Source organism: Triticum dicoccoides, chromosome 5A (genome assembly GCF_002162155.2).
Source record: "Triticum dicoccoides isolate Atlit2015 ecotype Zavitan chromosome 5A, WEW_v2.0, whole genome shotgun sequence".
Taxonomy (NCBI): Eukaryota; Viridiplantae; Streptophyta; class Magnoliopsida; order Poales; family Poaceae; genus Triticum; species Triticum dicoccoides.
Genome location: NC_041388.1, coordinates 662072380 through 662090701, shown reverse-complemented (window position 1 = coordinate 662090701; position 18322 = coordinate 662072380). Strand labels below are relative to the sequence as shown.

The 18322-nt window shown below is 46.3% G+C and overlaps 1 protein-coding gene, 1 long non-coding RNA gene and 1 pseudogene across 2 annotated transcripts; 1 reads left to right on the top strand and 2 right to left on the bottom strand.

The window, feature by feature from the left end:
• Positions 1 to 8: 8 nt before the first annotated feature.
• On the top strand, positions 9 to 9086 carry LOC119303872. Its single transcript, XR_005148011.1, has 4 exons — positions 9 to 687; positions 785 to 956; positions 8185 to 8339; positions 8434 to 9086. It is a non-coding gene; the product is annotated as an uncharacterized LOC119303872 (long non-coding RNA).
• Positions 998 to 9950, bottom strand: LOC119303871 (annotated as a pseudogene).
• A 4434-nt stretch (positions 9951 to 14384) lies between these two features.
• Positions 14385 to 17055, bottom strand: LOC119300369. Its single transcript, XM_037577353.1, has 6 exons — positions 17026 to 17055; positions 16632 to 16742; positions 16349 to 16431; positions 15733 to 16009; positions 15450 to 15614; positions 14385 to 14680 (listed from the first exon to the last, which is right to left on the bottom strand). Exons 1-6 carry the CDS (start codon positions 17053 to 17055, stop codon positions 14420 to 14422), a joined length of 927 nt encoding a protein of 308 aa, XP_037433250.1. The 3' UTR covers positions 14385 to 14419.
• Positions 17056 to 18322: the final 1267 nt, after the last annotated feature.

Below are 18322 nucleotides of genomic sequence, written 5' to 3'. Positions count from 1 at the left end.
CTTTCGTGCTCCGACTCTTCCCCCGCCCAGGCAGCCGGACTCCCTCGCCTCCCTCGCCTCCCTCGCCGCGTTCAACTCCCCCCTTGGCCGCGCTCGCCCGTGTCTGTCCGTGACCTCCCTGGCACGAGCCAGCTCTTTTCCTCCATGCGGGACGCCGCCGTCCGGCCCGGCGTTGTCACGCCCGGCATACTCGTCATGGGGCTCTGCCAAGCCGGCCGCGCTCAGGGCGCTCGACGGAATGCCCGGCCCAAACTCTGCCGTTCGCCCGGCTCGGATGTCGTCATTCATGCTGAACAAGGTCGTGGATGGGATGTGTGAGAGCGGGAGGACTCAGGCGGCCGTTGCGTTCACGGAGGAGGACTGCTGCTTGGCTGATGTTGCGGCCGACGGATCCTGCCGTGCGGGTAATGAGACTGCTGCTTGGCTTTCCAGGCGGCGGAGAGGATGGAGAAGGAGAGCTCTCCTCCACAATAGGAATGTGGTTTTGTTCCATGAGGTGGTGGATGAAGGGCACTCACCAGATGCAGTCATGTATTTTTCCATGATATAGGGATTCTTTAGCAGGAGGAGTAGGTGCAAAGTAGGAGATTTCTCAACTGTGGATGAGTTATTGGGGAAGATGATGGATATTGCAAAGTTGGTAAAATGATGAGGCATTGATGATTTTCTGGTCCATGGATGAATCCGGTATTCAGCCCATCACTTTGATTGACTCTCTCTGCAAGAGTGGATATACTCGGTGTATGTGCATGATTTTAATTTTTCATCTTATGTTCTGATGCAGCAAATGCAGAGAGTAGCATACGATGGACGTAATTTTCTGTTGCATCGAAAAGCAAGTTAACTCGGCGTATGCAGTAGCAACTACCAACCATTCATACTGGAGCAAAGGTCCAAGTATAGATTGGACAAGAAGCAGGGTGATGCCCTTTTTTTCTGCCAACGCTGGAAGTGAGGTACCATTTCTGTCAGTTACTCTTTCCTGCAAGATAAACTTTTCACTCTCCCTTACCTGAACAACTGAGTTAGCAACGACGAATGATTCATTGTCTTAGCAAGCTAGGCACCACAATTTGTCATTGCATTAACTTCGACGAAATAACAAGGCTAAGCTCCAACTGAAACATTTTTACTCTACACTGTAGGCCAAAAGCCCCACAACGGAAAACATTATTTTTTCTCTCCAAGAGAAACATAAGCATTACAATCCGATCCACAACACAACATCAAAGGCTTGCCTGTTCTGAACAGCCAAGCCATTATTTTTTCTCTCTAAGAGGCGTATTACATCGATTGTATATATACACTCTAGTGCTGCTTTTAGCAGCGCAGCCAAAATACAAAGGCTTGTTACAGAGACATACAAGCAAACACGAATAGGTTTCCTTGTGTGGTGGTTCTGCATCAGCCAGCAGCCATTTTCACAAGTCAGCGGCTTCAAGTAGCAGTCTCGTCATCCATGTCAGTAGTTTGCGACCCGGTGGATGATGGGGAGTAGCTTGCGCTGGGGCTGCATGGCAAAAATTGCAAATGTCAGAACAGCAAATGGATGGTGTGTACTTCCATCACGGCTGGACAGATGAGATTGACTTGATGCATTACCTGTAGTTGGGGGAAGTTGGGCTGTAATCTGGGCTAGGTCCTCCAGAGGTAGTGTGCGGGCTGCAACACTCAGGCAATGCGTTAGGAAACCCATGTCTTGATTGTTACAATAACAGCCAGTGTTTTTTTAAGTTAAAAACAAGGATGCATGATGATCAACTGAAATGGACTCACCTTGTCGGGCTGTACGACGGGCTTGGTTGTGCATATGATGGTGAGGTGGGCGAGTAAGTCGGCGAGGCAGGGCTGGGGAAACAGAGATGTAAGCAGACCAAGCATCAACAGATGAATGAACAGATGCCAAAGCTATCAACAGAATACCTGTAGTTTGGAGGAGCTTGACTGTATGGGCTCATCATCTTTGGGCTGCTTGGAGAATAAGCATGTGAAGGACTGTACGAAGGTGACGTAGGGCTGTAGCTCGGTGACCTTGGGCAGTAGTTCGGTGAGGTAGGGCTGTAGCTCGGTGACGTCGGGCAGTAGTTCGGTGAAGTAGGGCTGTAGCTCGGTGACGTCAGGCAGTAGTTTGGTGAAGTAGGGCTGTAGCTCGGTGACGTCGGGCAGTAGTTTGGTGAAGTAGGGCTGTAGCTCGGTGACGTCGGGCAGTAGTTCGGTGAAGTAGGGCTGTAGCTCGGTGACGTCGGGCAGTAGTTCGGTGAAGTAGGGCTGTAGCTCGGTGATGTCAGGCTGTAGTTCGGTGACGTAGGGCTGTAGTTCGGTGATGTCGGGCTGTAGCTCGGTGACGTCGGGCTGTAACCAGGCGACGTAGGGCTGTATGATGAGGGCAATGTAGGACTGTATGATGGTGATGTTGGGCTATAGAGTGGCGATGTTGGACTATAGGATGGTGACGTGGGGCTGTATGCAAGAGATATCCGGCTATAAACTGGCGATGTTGGACTATAAACTGGCGATGTTGGGCTATATGAAAGGGATGTCGGGCTATAAACTGGGGATGTTGGACTATAAACTGTCGATGCCGAACTACAGATCGGCGATACCGGACTATAGATTGGCGATGTTGGCGAGTATGATAGACTGGTCGGACTGTAGGAAGGAGGGCCAGACGTATAGGATTGGCTGTAGTTTGATGGGACGGGAGAGAATGCCATGCCCCCAACATATGGCGAGAACTGAGCACCTGTAACGGGGGAAGCCCGGAAATTTGGACTCAGCACTGGCGACATCATTCCTCCATCATGGTACGGTGTCCCGGAGATGGATGAATGCGCTGATGCCATGCCATAGCCATAGTCCAGACCTTCAACATAGCTCGGGAGTTGAAGCTCAATGGCCTGCTTCAGCATCTCCTCATTCAGATACAATCCACAGCCTCCTGTACCAATAGGAGCGAGCTGGCCAAGCATAATGTTCTCGGTGACACCTCTCAGGTAATCAGACTCTGCATACACAGCAGCATCAAGCAAGATATCCACTGTTTCTTCAAAAGAACATCTCATGAGAGGTCCTGTGTCATTACGATTGATACCGTGCCTAGTAATAGCCATCAGGTGACCTCTGTATGTCATGGTATCGCAGAGAATGGCCAGATGCCTGTAGTTCACATAGGACCCATCAAAAGATATCACCACCCTTAGCTCATCCAAGAGAGACCTGCGGACAGCCTCGATCCCAAGAACCTCAATCACTTCGATCAGATGGTTACTCCTTGTCCTTGTAGCGTCAACATCCTCGTGGCACATCACTGCCAAGAGGTTTACACCTTCTGTATCAAGCATCCACTCTTCTTTTTGAGTGAAACCATCACTTTCATCAAATCTATTCACCTTCTTCTCTTTGATGAAGACCTTGTTAATATCTGCAATGCCTCCAAGGGCCATCTCAGTCAACATGTTACTCTCAACCTTCTTGAGGAAGACATCATCATCCTCATCCTGTTTTGGAGTTTCATCATCATTTTTAATGCGGATACGAAGAATGAGCTTATCCGCGTTATCATCATTGAATATGCATGACAAGTCATCATCAAATTCATGTCTGATCTTCTCTGCAATTTCAGCCATGCTCAACCTCTTATCTACCATCATCTCACGGTTCAGTTCGATACGCAGCAGCCAAGGAGACAGCTTATCCGGGTCAATATCCTCATCAGGCATTTCATAATATGACTTGACAAATTCCACATCCTCTTCAATGGTGGTTCCTAGAGGATCAGGATCATACCATATCTCGGTGGCATGGGTCACGCTACGTAGCGTAGTGTACTCCAAGGCACACTGGACATTCTTGGCCAATTCTTTCTTCTTGCTCACCTCAGGCTTTAGGAAAACAGACAACGACGGGGTCTTTATCTTCTTGGCGACGTTAATGATCTCCCTTAACCTGGGGACACCAAGGGTGACATTCTTGGCGCTAACACCAGCATAATGGAAAGTATTCAGTGTCATCTGAGTTGCTGGTTCTCCAATGGACTGTGCAGCTACGCATCCAATCATCTCACCAGGAGCTACCAAAGACTGGTGGAATCTCGATTCTATCTCACCGATGACCCATTCGAAAGATTCCCTTGTGAGCTTGTATTCTTTCAATATCCTCTTACTAGCAAATGTGCTACGGAGCAGGATATTGAAGAGCAGAGTAGCATTCTTCTGAGCCTCGATGCTCATGGCATCGTCTCCTGGGACAACCTTGAGTCTTTCTTGCAACTTATCCATTGCTTCCACAATTTCCATCGGGTGCATGTCAGAAGGTCTTCTCAAATCAATCTTGAAAGTCTTTTGAGCATTCCAGATAAGCCGCTTGAGGTTGACAGGCATAGGCCATGTAATGTCGCCAGTCGCGGCAATTTCAGTCCCAAGCTGTAATCTGTCAGCTTCTAATTTCTGAATCTCTGCCTCAAACACAATTCTGATATCACGAATGGTCTTCAAATCATCAGCTTGTTCAGGCGACATGTAAGTGGGCCTCCAGTTCTCATCATCCAGTTTGTAACGAAATACGTTGTCAAACTCGGCCTTTTTCATCCCCAGGGTGTCCAATTTCTGCGGTTCAATCCAAACAGCATCCATGCCATCTTCTCCATACAAGAACTGAATGACATCACCCAGGGAGTTCCTCACGGTACCATCATATTTCACCATGATGTCCTCCATGGCCTTCACGAGCCTCCGCTGAATATATCCAGTCTCAGAAGTTTTTACAGCAGTATCGATCAAACCTTCTCTACCACCCATAGCATGGAAGAAGAATTCCTCTGGTGTCAGGCCTCGAAGGTAAGAGTTCTGCACGAATCCACGGCTTTCGGGACCGTTGTCATTTTGCGAGAAGTGGGGCAATGTACGACCAGCAAATCCAAATGGGATCCTCTTGCCCTCAACATTCTGCTGTCCGACGCAAGCAGTCATCTGCGAAATATTAATGAAACTGCCTTTTGAGCCTGCAGTAACCATAGCTTTCAAATTGTTGCTCTCAGACAAACTCTTCTGAGCACTACTACCAGCATCATCACGAGCCTTGTTAAGAACCTAGCATGGAAAACGGATATGTCAAAACAGGTCTACCAAAGAAACTGACGATGAAATAACCAAACAATGTCATTCAGCAGTAGTACATGATTCACTCTATTTTCAAATGATTCCATCATTGTGCGTCCTGGCTCAGGTTCCAACTTCTTGTCACGCGCTTCCTTGATAAGCTCATTCACAGCCTTCTTAGCATCTGCAATTGTATCATTAATCTTACCCATAGTACCTGCATCTGCAATTGTATCCCCGATTCCAATACTGAAACCATTTTGCAGAAGCCAGTAGTTGACCAGCCACTGTGTATGACCCAAGAACTTGCGCGCAGCATCTGGCCCTACCTCTTCCCTGCAAACAGTTAAACCAAAATTATTATTTAGCAGTGGAGAACATCTGTACTAAAAAGAGAAACTGCAGTACGACTTTTATAACTTACCAAATAACATGAATAAGACTTCCCATTGATGTCCCAAGTGTTTTTTTGCAAAGTATACCAGACAGAAGCTCTCCCTTCTCTATCCGTACCATAGTATCGCTGGGAGTAATATATCCGCTTTCTTTTTCAGCATCAGCATCATGCCAGGCTGAAAATCTAATTAAATTGATTTGCTTGGGGATAATCAAGTTGAAAACTTGTTTGCCTGTCCAAATCGGCTTCGGTTTCAAAATGGCAGGGGTAGGGACCTTCCCATCAAAATCTTCCCACCACATTAAGATGTTCATAAATACATCCTGGAAGAAATTTCACAACATTAGTTATAAGCTACAAAACTACAGAGACAATACTACTACTGAAGGTGTTGTTTAAGGAGTATTGTTAGTTCACCTTTTCGATGAGAGTATCCCTTTTGGTAATTTTTCGACAGCCAAGAAGTGTGTCCTGGACAATACCCATAACAGGTTTATTCGCCTGAGGTGACACAATACACTTTGGCACCATCATCAACTCTAAAACCTCAGCTCTGGTTTCAAATGACTGGGGAACATGCATATTCATTTCATCCCCATCAAAATCTGCATTGTATGGTGATGTGACAGACAAGTTGAGGCGGAAAGTTGAGTAGGGCATGATTTTGATGCGATGCCCCATGATAGACATTTTGTGAAGACTGGGCTGCCGGTTGAAAAGAACAAAATCTCCATCAACAAGGTGCCTTTCCACCTGAGAAGTCAAGCACAAAATGGGTGAGCACTTTTTGTGATGTCACCATTAGTTAAAATAGTGGATGCTGCAACTGTGACTGTTAGTACTAACCTTGTAACCCAGCTCCAAATGCTGATCACTACTTTTCTTCAGATAGCGAAGATCCAGCCTCTGGCCATCTTCCCTGATAATGTACTTGGCACCTGTCTTACCTGGGGGAGGGTGAGGCCCATATTCTACCAGTTCTTTCAACCTGGTATAATCAGATCAGATTTAGACATGACTTATCAAATACTCCCTCCATTCACAAATGTAAGATGTTTTGGATATTTCAATATGGACTACATACGGACTGAAATGAGTGAACAAACACACTAAAACGTGTCTATACATCCGATTCACAAAAAAGTTAGAACATCTTATATTTGTGAACAGAGGGAGTATCAATGAAAGAACAGTGATTACATGTTAATGGCAAATAAATTACGTACCTCTCGATGTTATATGGAGTAACAGTTTCTGGGTATGTCAGATTCAAAGCAATACTCCATGGCACCCCCAATTCATCAATGTTGATATTCGGGTCTGGTGTGATGACGGTACGAGCTGAGAAATCAACGCGCTTCCCCATTAAGTTTCCTCTAACCCGGCCTTCTTTTGCTTTCAGCCTGCTGCAGATTGACTTGATAGGCCTTCCAGAACGCTGAGTGGCCTGAATATTTCGGCAGAAGATAATCAGGTCAACCACATAGCATTAGTGATTAATTAATGTGGAAAGTGCACTTGTAGACTGACTACTCACCCTTGGTTGCCCTGGAAGATCATTGTCGAAGTATGTTGCAATGTGAAACTGCAACAACTGAGCAAACTCTGTTATAATGTGGGCTGGGGCTCCATTTCTCTCTTGCCTCCTCAGATTCTCATTATGCCGAATTATCATCGCTAATTGATGAGTCAAATCGTCCTGTAGGAACCGGCAAGATAAACAAACAGTGAGTGAAAGGGTGCCATCTGCCATGTCAACCAACAAACCATTGGATTCGTAGTCATAATTTACTAGTACTGGGCTAACCTCACTTCTGGAGTAAGTGTCCATCATGACAGATGGTCTCACAGGCGGCGGAGGAATTGGAAGGACTTGCAGTATCATCCAATCAGGACGAGCATATTTAGGATCCAGGCCCAACAAAAGACAATCCTCATCACTTATACGCTTGAGAACATTAAGAACCTGCCCCAAGAAATTTACCATGAGGTGGTTAGATGATTTTTTTATAACCTAGTATTTAATGGAGTAAATAAAGATAATAGTGTACATACCCTATTGGCAGAGAGAATTTGCTTTCGCTCCACTGGTTCAGGGAGTTGATCTTGATCGCCGTTCTTCTTGTTTGTTGCTTTAAACTCTGCAACCATCTTCATACCATCAACTGTGATCTTTGGCTGCTGAGCACCACAGCCACCTCTTTTCTTCACTGGCTCATCGGTGTCCTGACCCTCAAGATCATCCTCACCCGCAGAACAAACCTTTTTGCTCTTGCAAGCCTCCTGTATTTTTCGTAATCTATTTTTTGGGTTCTTGATTTTCAGAGCCTGCTTGAACTTGTTATTACCCTTCTGCAAGAGATACCAGACTGGTCAATAACATGCCAAGATCAAGAGAGGCACTCAGGCACACAAGCATATATAGATGCCCACCCTATGACAGTGCTTAATTAGCAGCTAACATGCAAGAACAACCTTTTCAGAATTAGTTCAGATGAAACTGTAAAGTTGTTTGTAATTAATTATGCTCCATGGTACTTGATTATTTTACCAAAGACAACAACTGATGAAATATGCACTGCTAGGGGGGCACGTCATCAATGCATTCTTATTTTGTTCTACCAATAGCAGGCTCTATCAAAGAGACCGAAAATTCACAAAAATATTCTTGGCTTCGGATGTGAGTTGCAGGTCCATAACAAAGATGCAAGCAGTCTATCTAAAGCAATTGCATCTACAGGTCCATCACACCAAACCGTCGGAAAGATTCTATAAAGTTCAAATTTACCATGCATGTTGAGTGAACAGGTGCAGAATTGGACAAACATAAATATAGCTAGTGAATGGTGAGAACTAAGATTATTATGATGTCAGTTTAGCTAGATGATGATATGCACCAACCAACAATTAACCTGGTAAACTTAAATACTTAATGCGCAGGTACATGTCTTAAAAGGAAAGGAGACCTCATCCTCATCCTGGTCGGCGAGGATCTTGGAGCAGTTGAAGCAGACGCAGCGCATGATGGAGAGCACGGTCTTGATGAAGCCGATGTGGAACATGGGCTTTGCGAGCTCGAGGTGGCCGAAGTGGCCCGGGCACTCGGCATCCCGGCCATGCATGTCTCGCACTTGGTCCTGCGGTCAATGGTGCCCAGGCGAGGGTCGCTCAGACCACCAGGCTTGGGCTTCCCCTTCTCCATGGTCTCTGCATGCTCTATCACCGCCACCGACATTTGTCTCTGCAAACAAGCAAAGCAACACAGAATCTGTCAAATTCGATTCATCCTAAAATTTGTGATACCTACACATTACTGACCACCTGCCATCATTACAATGGTCAATGTTCATTTAAACCCAGCCATTAAATTGTTAAACCCTGCCAAATCCATCTTATTACACGTACTTCTGCAAGTAGCACCAGACGTGTGTACTTTTATTCAAACTTGTATTGATCATGGCCCAATCAAAGTGCTGGCATACTGTAGTAAAATCATGTGTATCAGCAGTTGTTATACCCAAAACTGTGCAAACTGCCAAGCTCAGAGTTATCCAAATAACTTACAGCAGTTAATAAGAGCATTTATTAGCATTTTGTTAGACGGATCAAAACTTCTTTTGTGTCCCATATGTGATACAACTGCATGCCAAGTTCAACTTGACCAAATTTCGGACCCCACTTCAGTAGTATTGATATTGACACACCGAGCACAACTTGTAACTGAAAACGAACCATGAATGTCACGAGTTAAAACCAAGTAGTAATTAATCCTGCTCGAGTTCAACTACTAGTTCCCTGTTCGAGTTAGCAAAACGCACACCGACTCAGCCAAACAGCAACCACAGGTACTGTTCCCTCTGTCAGAATTAACAACCACCCTTGGTAAGTTGGTTTTTCACTTTTTCGTAATTTTGAACTTGGGTAAGTTACAATGATTCTGCTTCATCTAACTCGGCCAGTTCGTTCGCAGCCCAACCAAACCGACACCACACATCAAATCCAACAACCAGTTCGTTCATACATCCATCCAGACTTCGACCGGAAACCAGTTCCCTCCCCAAACTGACACCGCAGATTTGAAGCTAACAACCAGCACCGGCGCCGTGCCCCCATGGCGGTTCGTTCGTTCATCTCAGATTTCGAGTTCGACCGGAAACTAGCCCAACCACACAAACCAGACCCGCTCGAGTTGCTACTTCCGACTCCACCCGAAAGCAGAGAGAGAAGAGGAACGAAACAGAGCAAGGTGGCGGCGGGAGGAAGCATTACGATTTCGTCGGGGCTGAGGATGCCGAACTGCACCAGCTGCACCTTGGCCGCCTCCGCCGGCGAGTGCGCGAACCGCGCGTCCATCTCGCCCCTCGGATTTTCGACCGACCTCGCCGGAGGCGGAGGGGATCTCGATCTTATCCGGTCCCCTCCGCGAGAGAGGAGAGGAGGAGAGAGGGGGAGGGGAGGGGCGCGTCTGGGAAAAGAGGAGAGGGGAGCGTGGGCGGGGCTCGTTTTATAGGGGCAGGTGGAGGCGGTTCGGGGTAGGAAAGCCGGTGTGACGGCGAACCGCCTATGGTGGGGGTGCGTGCGGCGTTGGATGCGCGGTGGACGGCGGAGATGAGGGGTCTGGGGTGGGGTGGGCTCGCTTTCCGGTCGACGCGCAACGGCCGAGTGCCAGCTGTGCGGTGGTGGGCCAGTATTCTGAGCCAATCGCTATCGGAGAGGAGCCGAGGCCGCGTCACCTGGTTGTGAGTGAGGCGTGGCAGCCAAGCAATCTGGACTAGGGCCCGCGTGGTGGAATTGTTAGCACGTGCTGCACGTGTAGTGTGTGCGTGATATCCCTGTCTCCTGGTAGTCTTTAGGATCTTGACCGATGCTCCTACCGTCCTACATCAGTCAACAGTCAATTGATACAAGAGATTAAGGAGTTGTTGAGTGAAAGGGAGCATGTTTTCTTATGTATTGATCGTTTGCAGAATAGGGCTACAGATCGGCTAGCTTATATGTCGAGAGCGGAGCATCGAACCGACTTGTGGTTGCAAGATGCCCCACAGGCTCTGAATAACTTGCTGGCTGCTGATTGTAATCCTATCATTGTTTAATAAAGCTCCTTTTCCACACAAAAAAAAGAGTCAACACACAGAGTGAAAACACACACATACATAGTGAAAGGCTTTCACTCGTTAAGATGGTGGCTAGCTATCTCTCGCAAAAAAAAAGATGGATGGCTATCCTATTGTACTCGATAAGCACGAAACCGATTGTGAACGGGGTTCCAGCAAGAAGCTTTTCTCACGCGAGGACTGTGGCAGGGGATCCAATTTCCTTCTTGCTCTTTGTGATCGCCACGGAAGTCCTTAGGGTATCTACGGCCGGACCTAACAAATCGATCCTTCAAGACTGCGGACGCATCCGGGCAATAAACGATCACACCTTGGATAATCGATTTCACAGTTAAACACCTCAGTTAGCATACTTCAAATCCATATAAACTCATGGAACTACGTAAACGAAGCATTGACACATCATCCGGCTACTACATCAGTACATGCCATCGGACTACCAAAATTTGACATGTTTAACCTACATGCTACCTATGGAAAAGATCATCCACACCTGCCTTTGCCCTTTCTGGCGCCCTTGTTGTCCTTATCGTGCAAGTAGCGATCGAAGACGAAACATGGATCGAACCGGATTTGCTCATAGCCGCAGCTGTCCCGACCCATCACTATGCTCCTTCTTCTCCTTAGGGGGCAGTCCGACGATGGTACGGACCGCTCGATTTCTGCTCTCGGGTGAGGGCGTGTGTGTTCCTTCGCTGTTGCTTCTTTACAATGCGGGCGCAGATGGCTTCCTCATCTGCGGTAGCCCATGTCGCCGCATCAGCCGACTCCGCCACCACCATTTCAGCTGCGAGGTGGGCCTGCCCACCCTCATCCCCTCCTGCCCACGGCGGACACACCAGTCCCGGGTGGACTCATACTTCAGCGAATCGGTGATGGGGAAAGGAAAATTGAACTTGCGTAGGGCAGATCCTGCCGTTGGCTGGGCGTTGTCCTCCCGGGAACGGCAACGTGCAATTCGGACGGTCATTGCCTCCTCCAAACCGCACGGGACGACACCCCAGTCGACGAATCCGTACTGGTCGTCGTCAGATCCGCTGTGCGCCATGCCGGAGAAGTCCGGAGATCGCCGAACGGGAACTTGGGTGGCGAAGGGGAGTGGCTAGGGTTTGGTCCGCCGAGCGGATGAGAACGGATATATGTGGGGTTGGGTGGGCCAACATGGGCCGGGTCCGACGTGACGGACACGCCTGGTCGCATCATATCTGTCCTATATTTGAGCTGGATACAAGGGTGTTTGAGACTCATTTGAGGCGCCCGTTTGAGCCGCATTTATTTTTGTGACCGGTCGCTAATTGAAGTGTCTGCCCGGGCATTTGAGACGGGTTTGAAGTGCCCGGCTTTCTAAGATTTAACCATGTTTTTCTGATACAATAATAATTAATGCTGACGCTGATACTCACATGGTCATATTTGCACCAATATGCAGGTGCGGCTTGATCATTTTTGTTCCGGATAAGCAGGATTGCATCTCAATAAATGCACGCAGCAACAGCTCTATTAATCAGGTTAGCTAACTCACAGGATATCTGTATTATACTGAAAGCATCGGTCAGGTGTTTAAGCTCTGAAATTTGTTACACATCTATCTCATGAGACCCAGCAAAATTATACGTTTTCTTGCTGTATGCTTTTTAAAATTTGACCCCGCTTGATGATTTTTAGGGCTCCCAGCGAATGCCCTTAAAGCCGCCGGATCATGGTCGAACGGATGACAATTTTTCTGCGCAGTGGCAATTTTTCTGCCATTTTTTGTGCTACATGACAACTCACCTCCGATCATGGAAAATCTTATAGAGTTGCCATGGCCAGTTTAGTTGGTATGGCATGGTCCCATATATTCAGGCCAATGGTCATGACGAAGTTCCTGATGTATAAGAAATTAGTCATCAAGAAAATCTTATAAAGCACAAGGCACAATATATTCAGGCCAATGGTCATGACGAAGTTCCTGATGTATAAGAAATAGATGGACATACTCATTAGGTAGGCCATGGTTCATAGTAAGCACCCAAGACTAATTTCTTGATGACTTTCTTTTTCACGTGAAATGGTCAAAAGCCACCTATCGTGGATGAAACGCTCTCTTGTTCCTAGATGTGCGACATGCCAATGTTTTTTTTTCGAAAAAGGGTGTTTTTTATTGACTCATACAATAACATCGAGGGATACAATCATGATGAGTACATCCAGCCTCTGCATAACTAAGATGCACACAGCCAGCACAACACACACACACACACAAATGATCACGCCGGCAAAGGCAAAGTCATGCAAAGACCAAAGCTATGCCTAGGCGGAGGAAGAAAAGAAAAAAAAACCGAAGCAATGAAACAACGATTGACGATGTACAACGGTGACCATCGCCCCAGTCATCTCTTGACATCATAAAGATTCCAAGAAGGGTTCTCCAAAAGCGACGCCTCCAACAAGGGAACGACGCACAAGCGCCGCCGTCGCCAAATCCAACCACCAAGGGTTGGCTCACGGGTTTTCACCCTGAAGAGCAAATCTGAGCAAACTCCGAGCAATGCCGTCATCAGGGTAACGACGTAAAGAACGCCGCCATTGCCAGGTATAACCAACTAGGTCAGACCAAAGTTTTCACCCCGGAGCTTTAGATTGGGTACTCGAGAAGTACCACCCAATGGAAATCATTTTATGTTGTCTCCTTCACTTGCCTTGATCCCAATAATTGCATGTGTGCACGGTCCTTACGGCGAGTGATGACCATGCCCGGACGAGTAGGCTGACGAGACTCGACAAGAGCCACTCGCCAACACTCGAAGAAGTCTTTGACGGAGACGAAGGACAGCAGCACCACGAAATCCCTAGTTCGGGACACTCCGAAGGCCATGCACCATCCTCACAAATGGCAGCGTAGGCTGATCTATATGAGACGACAGCAGACTCGGGGCCACAAACTCCGTGTCGTCCTCGCCAGACACAGATCATACAGGTCCAAACCTCTTGAGGTGACCACCGCCTGGCCGAAGACCGCCCAGCGGCATGCTGGCCAGATTCACGGTGTCACCTTGACCTGGCGGCCGAGCCAAGTAAGAGACCAACACGCCGGAGATGCAGGTCACGGCCAGGGCCACTGCTTCAACACCACAGAGGTAGCCCAGGAGCAATGACTATGGTAAGAGCAAGTTCTCAGGTTGGACCTCGGTTTTCCGTACACGCACCGGCTGGGCTGTCCCTAATGGAGGTGCCGCAGCAGTACTAGACACGACCGCTTGGACGACCGCGGGCGGATCTCCACTCAATGACGAGGAAGAGACGAGCGGTTCATGTGCTCCATCCGAGGAATTGACGCCGCCGTTGGTGACAGCCCCGTCCATGGCGTCCACGGGTGCGGCGGCATGGTGCCGATCTGGCCACCCACAGCCATGCTTCCGCCGGATCCATCCCCGCGTGAATCGCCGCTGCAACTCCCGCTTTCACAGCATCCAGCCACCGCCACCATCAGCCGCGCGGGCGAGCCCGGCGGCGCCAACCGGTGGCGGCGAGGGGAGGGCTCGCAGGGACGGCTACCGGGAAAACCGGATCGAGTCGCCGCCCGAGCCGCCCAAAACGGACGACGCGGGGGCAGGTGGAAAAGATAACCGAGGACATGCCAATGTTTAATACAGTGCTTTTGTATATGAAAAGGAGATGGCAACAGCGAAATCTAAGGTAACAACTATAATCATTTTCCATACGATCAATCTGTAGGCTTCTTTTCTCCAAAAGCAAATAACAACCAACTAGGAATGCTTACCTAAATCTTCGGCTTGGGCTATTCAACACTAATGATCAAGCACAACTAATTAAAAATAAATAATATAACGTTGGAAAATAGTTTTTGGACTAATCTGAAGCTTGCAACACCATTTGATCATCTCCTTGGAATCATCTCGACCTCGCCTGGTGAATTTGCCAAAAACATTCACCTTATCATGCAACAGGACATGAGCACGCTCACAAGGGAAATCGATCCGTGCCAGTTCCTCTAGGGTGAGCTCCGAAGGTTGGACTTGGTTCTCCAGGCACAAGTGAACCAGGCCATATGCGGTTTCCATAGCAATTCCCTGTATCATTTGCAAAGATTGATCCTCATATTAGTTATGTGATTACAAATTAGTGAGCTGTCCTTAACTGAAACTTATTACTCCCTTCGTCCCATAATATAAGAGCCCTTGAATATTTTTAGCACTTCCAAGTGTTCGTCTGTAATGAAAGAACTTTCTTAGGACTACTAAACGATAGGCGGCTGAAAATAAGTGAAAAACCAATTGGTTCTTCACTTTCCCTTTACAGCCAGGACTTTTCCTAATATTAATTAAATTCAAATACTTACTTTCGTACTTCTAAACCAGAAATTTTGCATAATATGTTTAATTCTAGCGTTGCTTCTATTCCTAAAAATTCACAGAAAACAATACAAAGAAAATTTAAAGTGCGATTCACCAGTTGTTAGTTCGACAAAAAAGTTGCAGGTACACCACAAAAAAGTGTGAATGCACAATACAATACTAAACAAAATTATGTACATGTACCAAAAAAAATCAAAACTCTTGCAAATACAGTTGAAAACGGTTTTACAATACATACACAAAACTGAATCTAGTCTAATGGCAGTGCACTAAGCAAAGATGGCTTAGATCACCCGTCTCCGCATAGATCCAATGGCTAAAACACAACCTTTTTATAACAAAGTAACTCTTTAGTACTTAAAACAAAGTGACTGAGATTTATCTAGGGCGAATATTAAAAATCTTCTAACAGACCCTAGAACCTACTAAAGCCTAGAAAATTACTTAAAAAGGTGAGAACATAAAACTAAGATTAGGAGCTCACCTTGCTAGTCAGGAAATGTGCAAACCCCAGAACATCATCGTAGCCTCTTGGATGGGAAATTCGCACCTTTTCCAGACGGACGGACATATTTTCCACAAATTTTATGAACACCTTGATCATTTCTAGCACAACTTCACCACTAGAAAATAAATGGTACTTAGCATCCTGCTCAACGAAAAAACACATTGTTAGAACCAAATGCTACCATGCATCATATCTGATGTTTCGAACAACATACTGCCTCCAAGTATGATGATGCACCATGACAATATTATCATTATACCTGGATTTCACAATCTTGAGGTAATTCACTAATTCCAATCTTTAGACATTTTAATAAAGCTAAGTGTCTGTTTTCCCTCGTCTGTTCATCTATAGTGAATTTTCTAAGCATTTTCTCATATGTTGCTGCTTCACCATGTGGTGTGACTAATGGCCAATTCCTCCATGAAAAGAACTTCTCAAGCAATTGTAGTAGATGTCCAGGAATGCCATAATTGATTGATCTTGCAAAATCAGCAATGGTAGAACATTTGGAAACCGAAAAATCCTCTGAAAGTCTGCACAGTTTAGAAAAGGGGGGAAGTAAAATAATCAACTATCAATACTTCTAGTAGGCTGAAATACTCAAAAAGATAATCATTCCTCATTAGTTTGACTATTTTTTGGAATTATCACGTAACAAGTTGCTTTTTCCTCAATAGGAATATTTATCTTTTTAAGCAGGAATAGCTACAGATAGAAAAATGTACAATCAGATGTCAATTATCAACATTCCATGACTAGAAAAAATACAGTAGTACATTCGAACGTAATATTTGATCGATTAAAAGAATGTAGAAGTGTACATCGAGCTAGTTGTCTAAATAATTAAAGAAAATGTAAAATAGGGAGGAAACCTGTTCCTGAGATTAATGACACCATCACTTGATGAATAAATGAAACCAAGGAAGGCAGAAAGATCTGATGCATCATGCTCTAGCTGTATGCATGAAAAAAGAGAGTCAAATAGTATAAATCCTCTTGGGCATCCAATGGTTTATCTTTGTGTCTTGGAATAAATAGGATTTTTGCATTTTACCCATGGGAGGGTTTCAACTTTGTAAACACAAGGTACATTATTTTAGCAAATGGTCTCTGTGCTGGAAATGCTAAGTACCAAAAGATGTAATAGACAATTACCATTCTAAGACTTGGTAAAACAAGAGTCTTTAGCAATGTATTGTTATTAACTTCTCTTCCACTCGGAAGGACCAAGCAATCATTTCTTAGTGCCAAGAGAACTAGAGCAACCTGCAAGATCGTCAGACAATTTAACTAACCTTATATACTAACTGAATAGAGTATTTAACAAAAAACTACCACATTTCACGGAACTGTGTCTATAAACTACCATTTTATAAATTTGTGCCGAAAACTATCACTTTTTGACTAATCTTTGACTGAAAACTACCATGTCAGGAAAGTGTCCGATTCGCGTCTTCTAAACGCCTTTCTGACAGGATGGGCCCACCTGTCAGCATTAATTTTCTTCCTCCTCCTCCTCCTCCTATTTCTCTCTGGCATTTCCTCGAACACATCGTGTGCACTCCGCGCTCTTCGCCATGGCGACGCCCCAGCGAAGCACCTCTCCGACGCTGGTCGGGACTGGAGACGGCGGCGCAACCACGCCGGCTGGAGCCACCTCGGTCGTGCTGGCGTGCCGTGGCCTTGCGTGCGTGCGCAGCAGCCGCCGCCACCGCGTGCTGGACGTCGTCGCCGTGAGCGTGCATGCAGCCGCCGCCGCTTGCTGGCCGGCTGGAGCCGCCTCGGCCGTGCTGGCGTGCCGCGGCCTTGCGTGCGCAGCAGCCCCCGCCGCCGCGTGCTGGCCGTCGTCACCGCGAGCGTGCGTGCAGCGCCGCCGCTTGCTGGTCGGTTGGCTGGCTTGCATGCGTGCTGGCTGGCCACCGCTCACCACTCACGGCTGCCTCCGCCACAAGTGGCCATGGTTGGCCACAGCAACGGCTTGGCCGCTGCCATGGCCAGGGGCCGGCCACAGCCACGACGCGCTACATGACTGGATTGCTTTTTTGAAAAAGAAACTAGGGACCCGATTGCTTTTTTAACCCGCTTATGTATGAGCTCAACTAATCAGAAACACGTTTAAAAGAGCCAAATCGGGCTCTTTTTAGACTTAGTAGTTTTTAGTCAAGAATTAGTGAGAAAATGGTAGTTTTCGGCACAAATTTGTAAAGTGGTAGTTTGTAGGCACGGTTTCACGATTTATGGTAGTTTTTTGTTAAATACTCAACTGAATATGCTCAAATAAGCAAGAAATAAGCTCGAATATGAGTTAAAATATGGTGAAATTGTAATTAAACAATAAACATCTGGGATCGAAAGTACTCCTAGATCATGAAGCAAGAAAAAGGAAGAACCTGAAATTGTTTCATCTGTGTCCTAATTTGATCGATGTAGGTCTTGCACCACATTTCGAGGATCATGAGACAACTGTCATGTTTATTTGTTATGACTAGATCCTTTGGTATGTGTCCAACCTTATCAGCAAGTGCTTTCACAATATTTGTATGTACATCCACACCATCATTCCACTCAAACTTTCCTAGCTTAATGTCATCTTCTATATTCCCAAGACAACAGATAATTTTATCTCTGTGACAAGCAGATATGGCATCCTACACGAATGCAACGTTTTGTGTAAGAAATAGTTTAGAAATTCATAATAAACTGACCATTTCTGCGTTAAAAAAAATTAGTGCTTATCATATGGAGAAGGCCCCTAAAAAACTAGTAACAAAGTGCAATCAGAAAGTTCATCAGGTTAATTAAATTCCAATGCATTCATTCTTATACTGGACTTCACAAAGATTGGA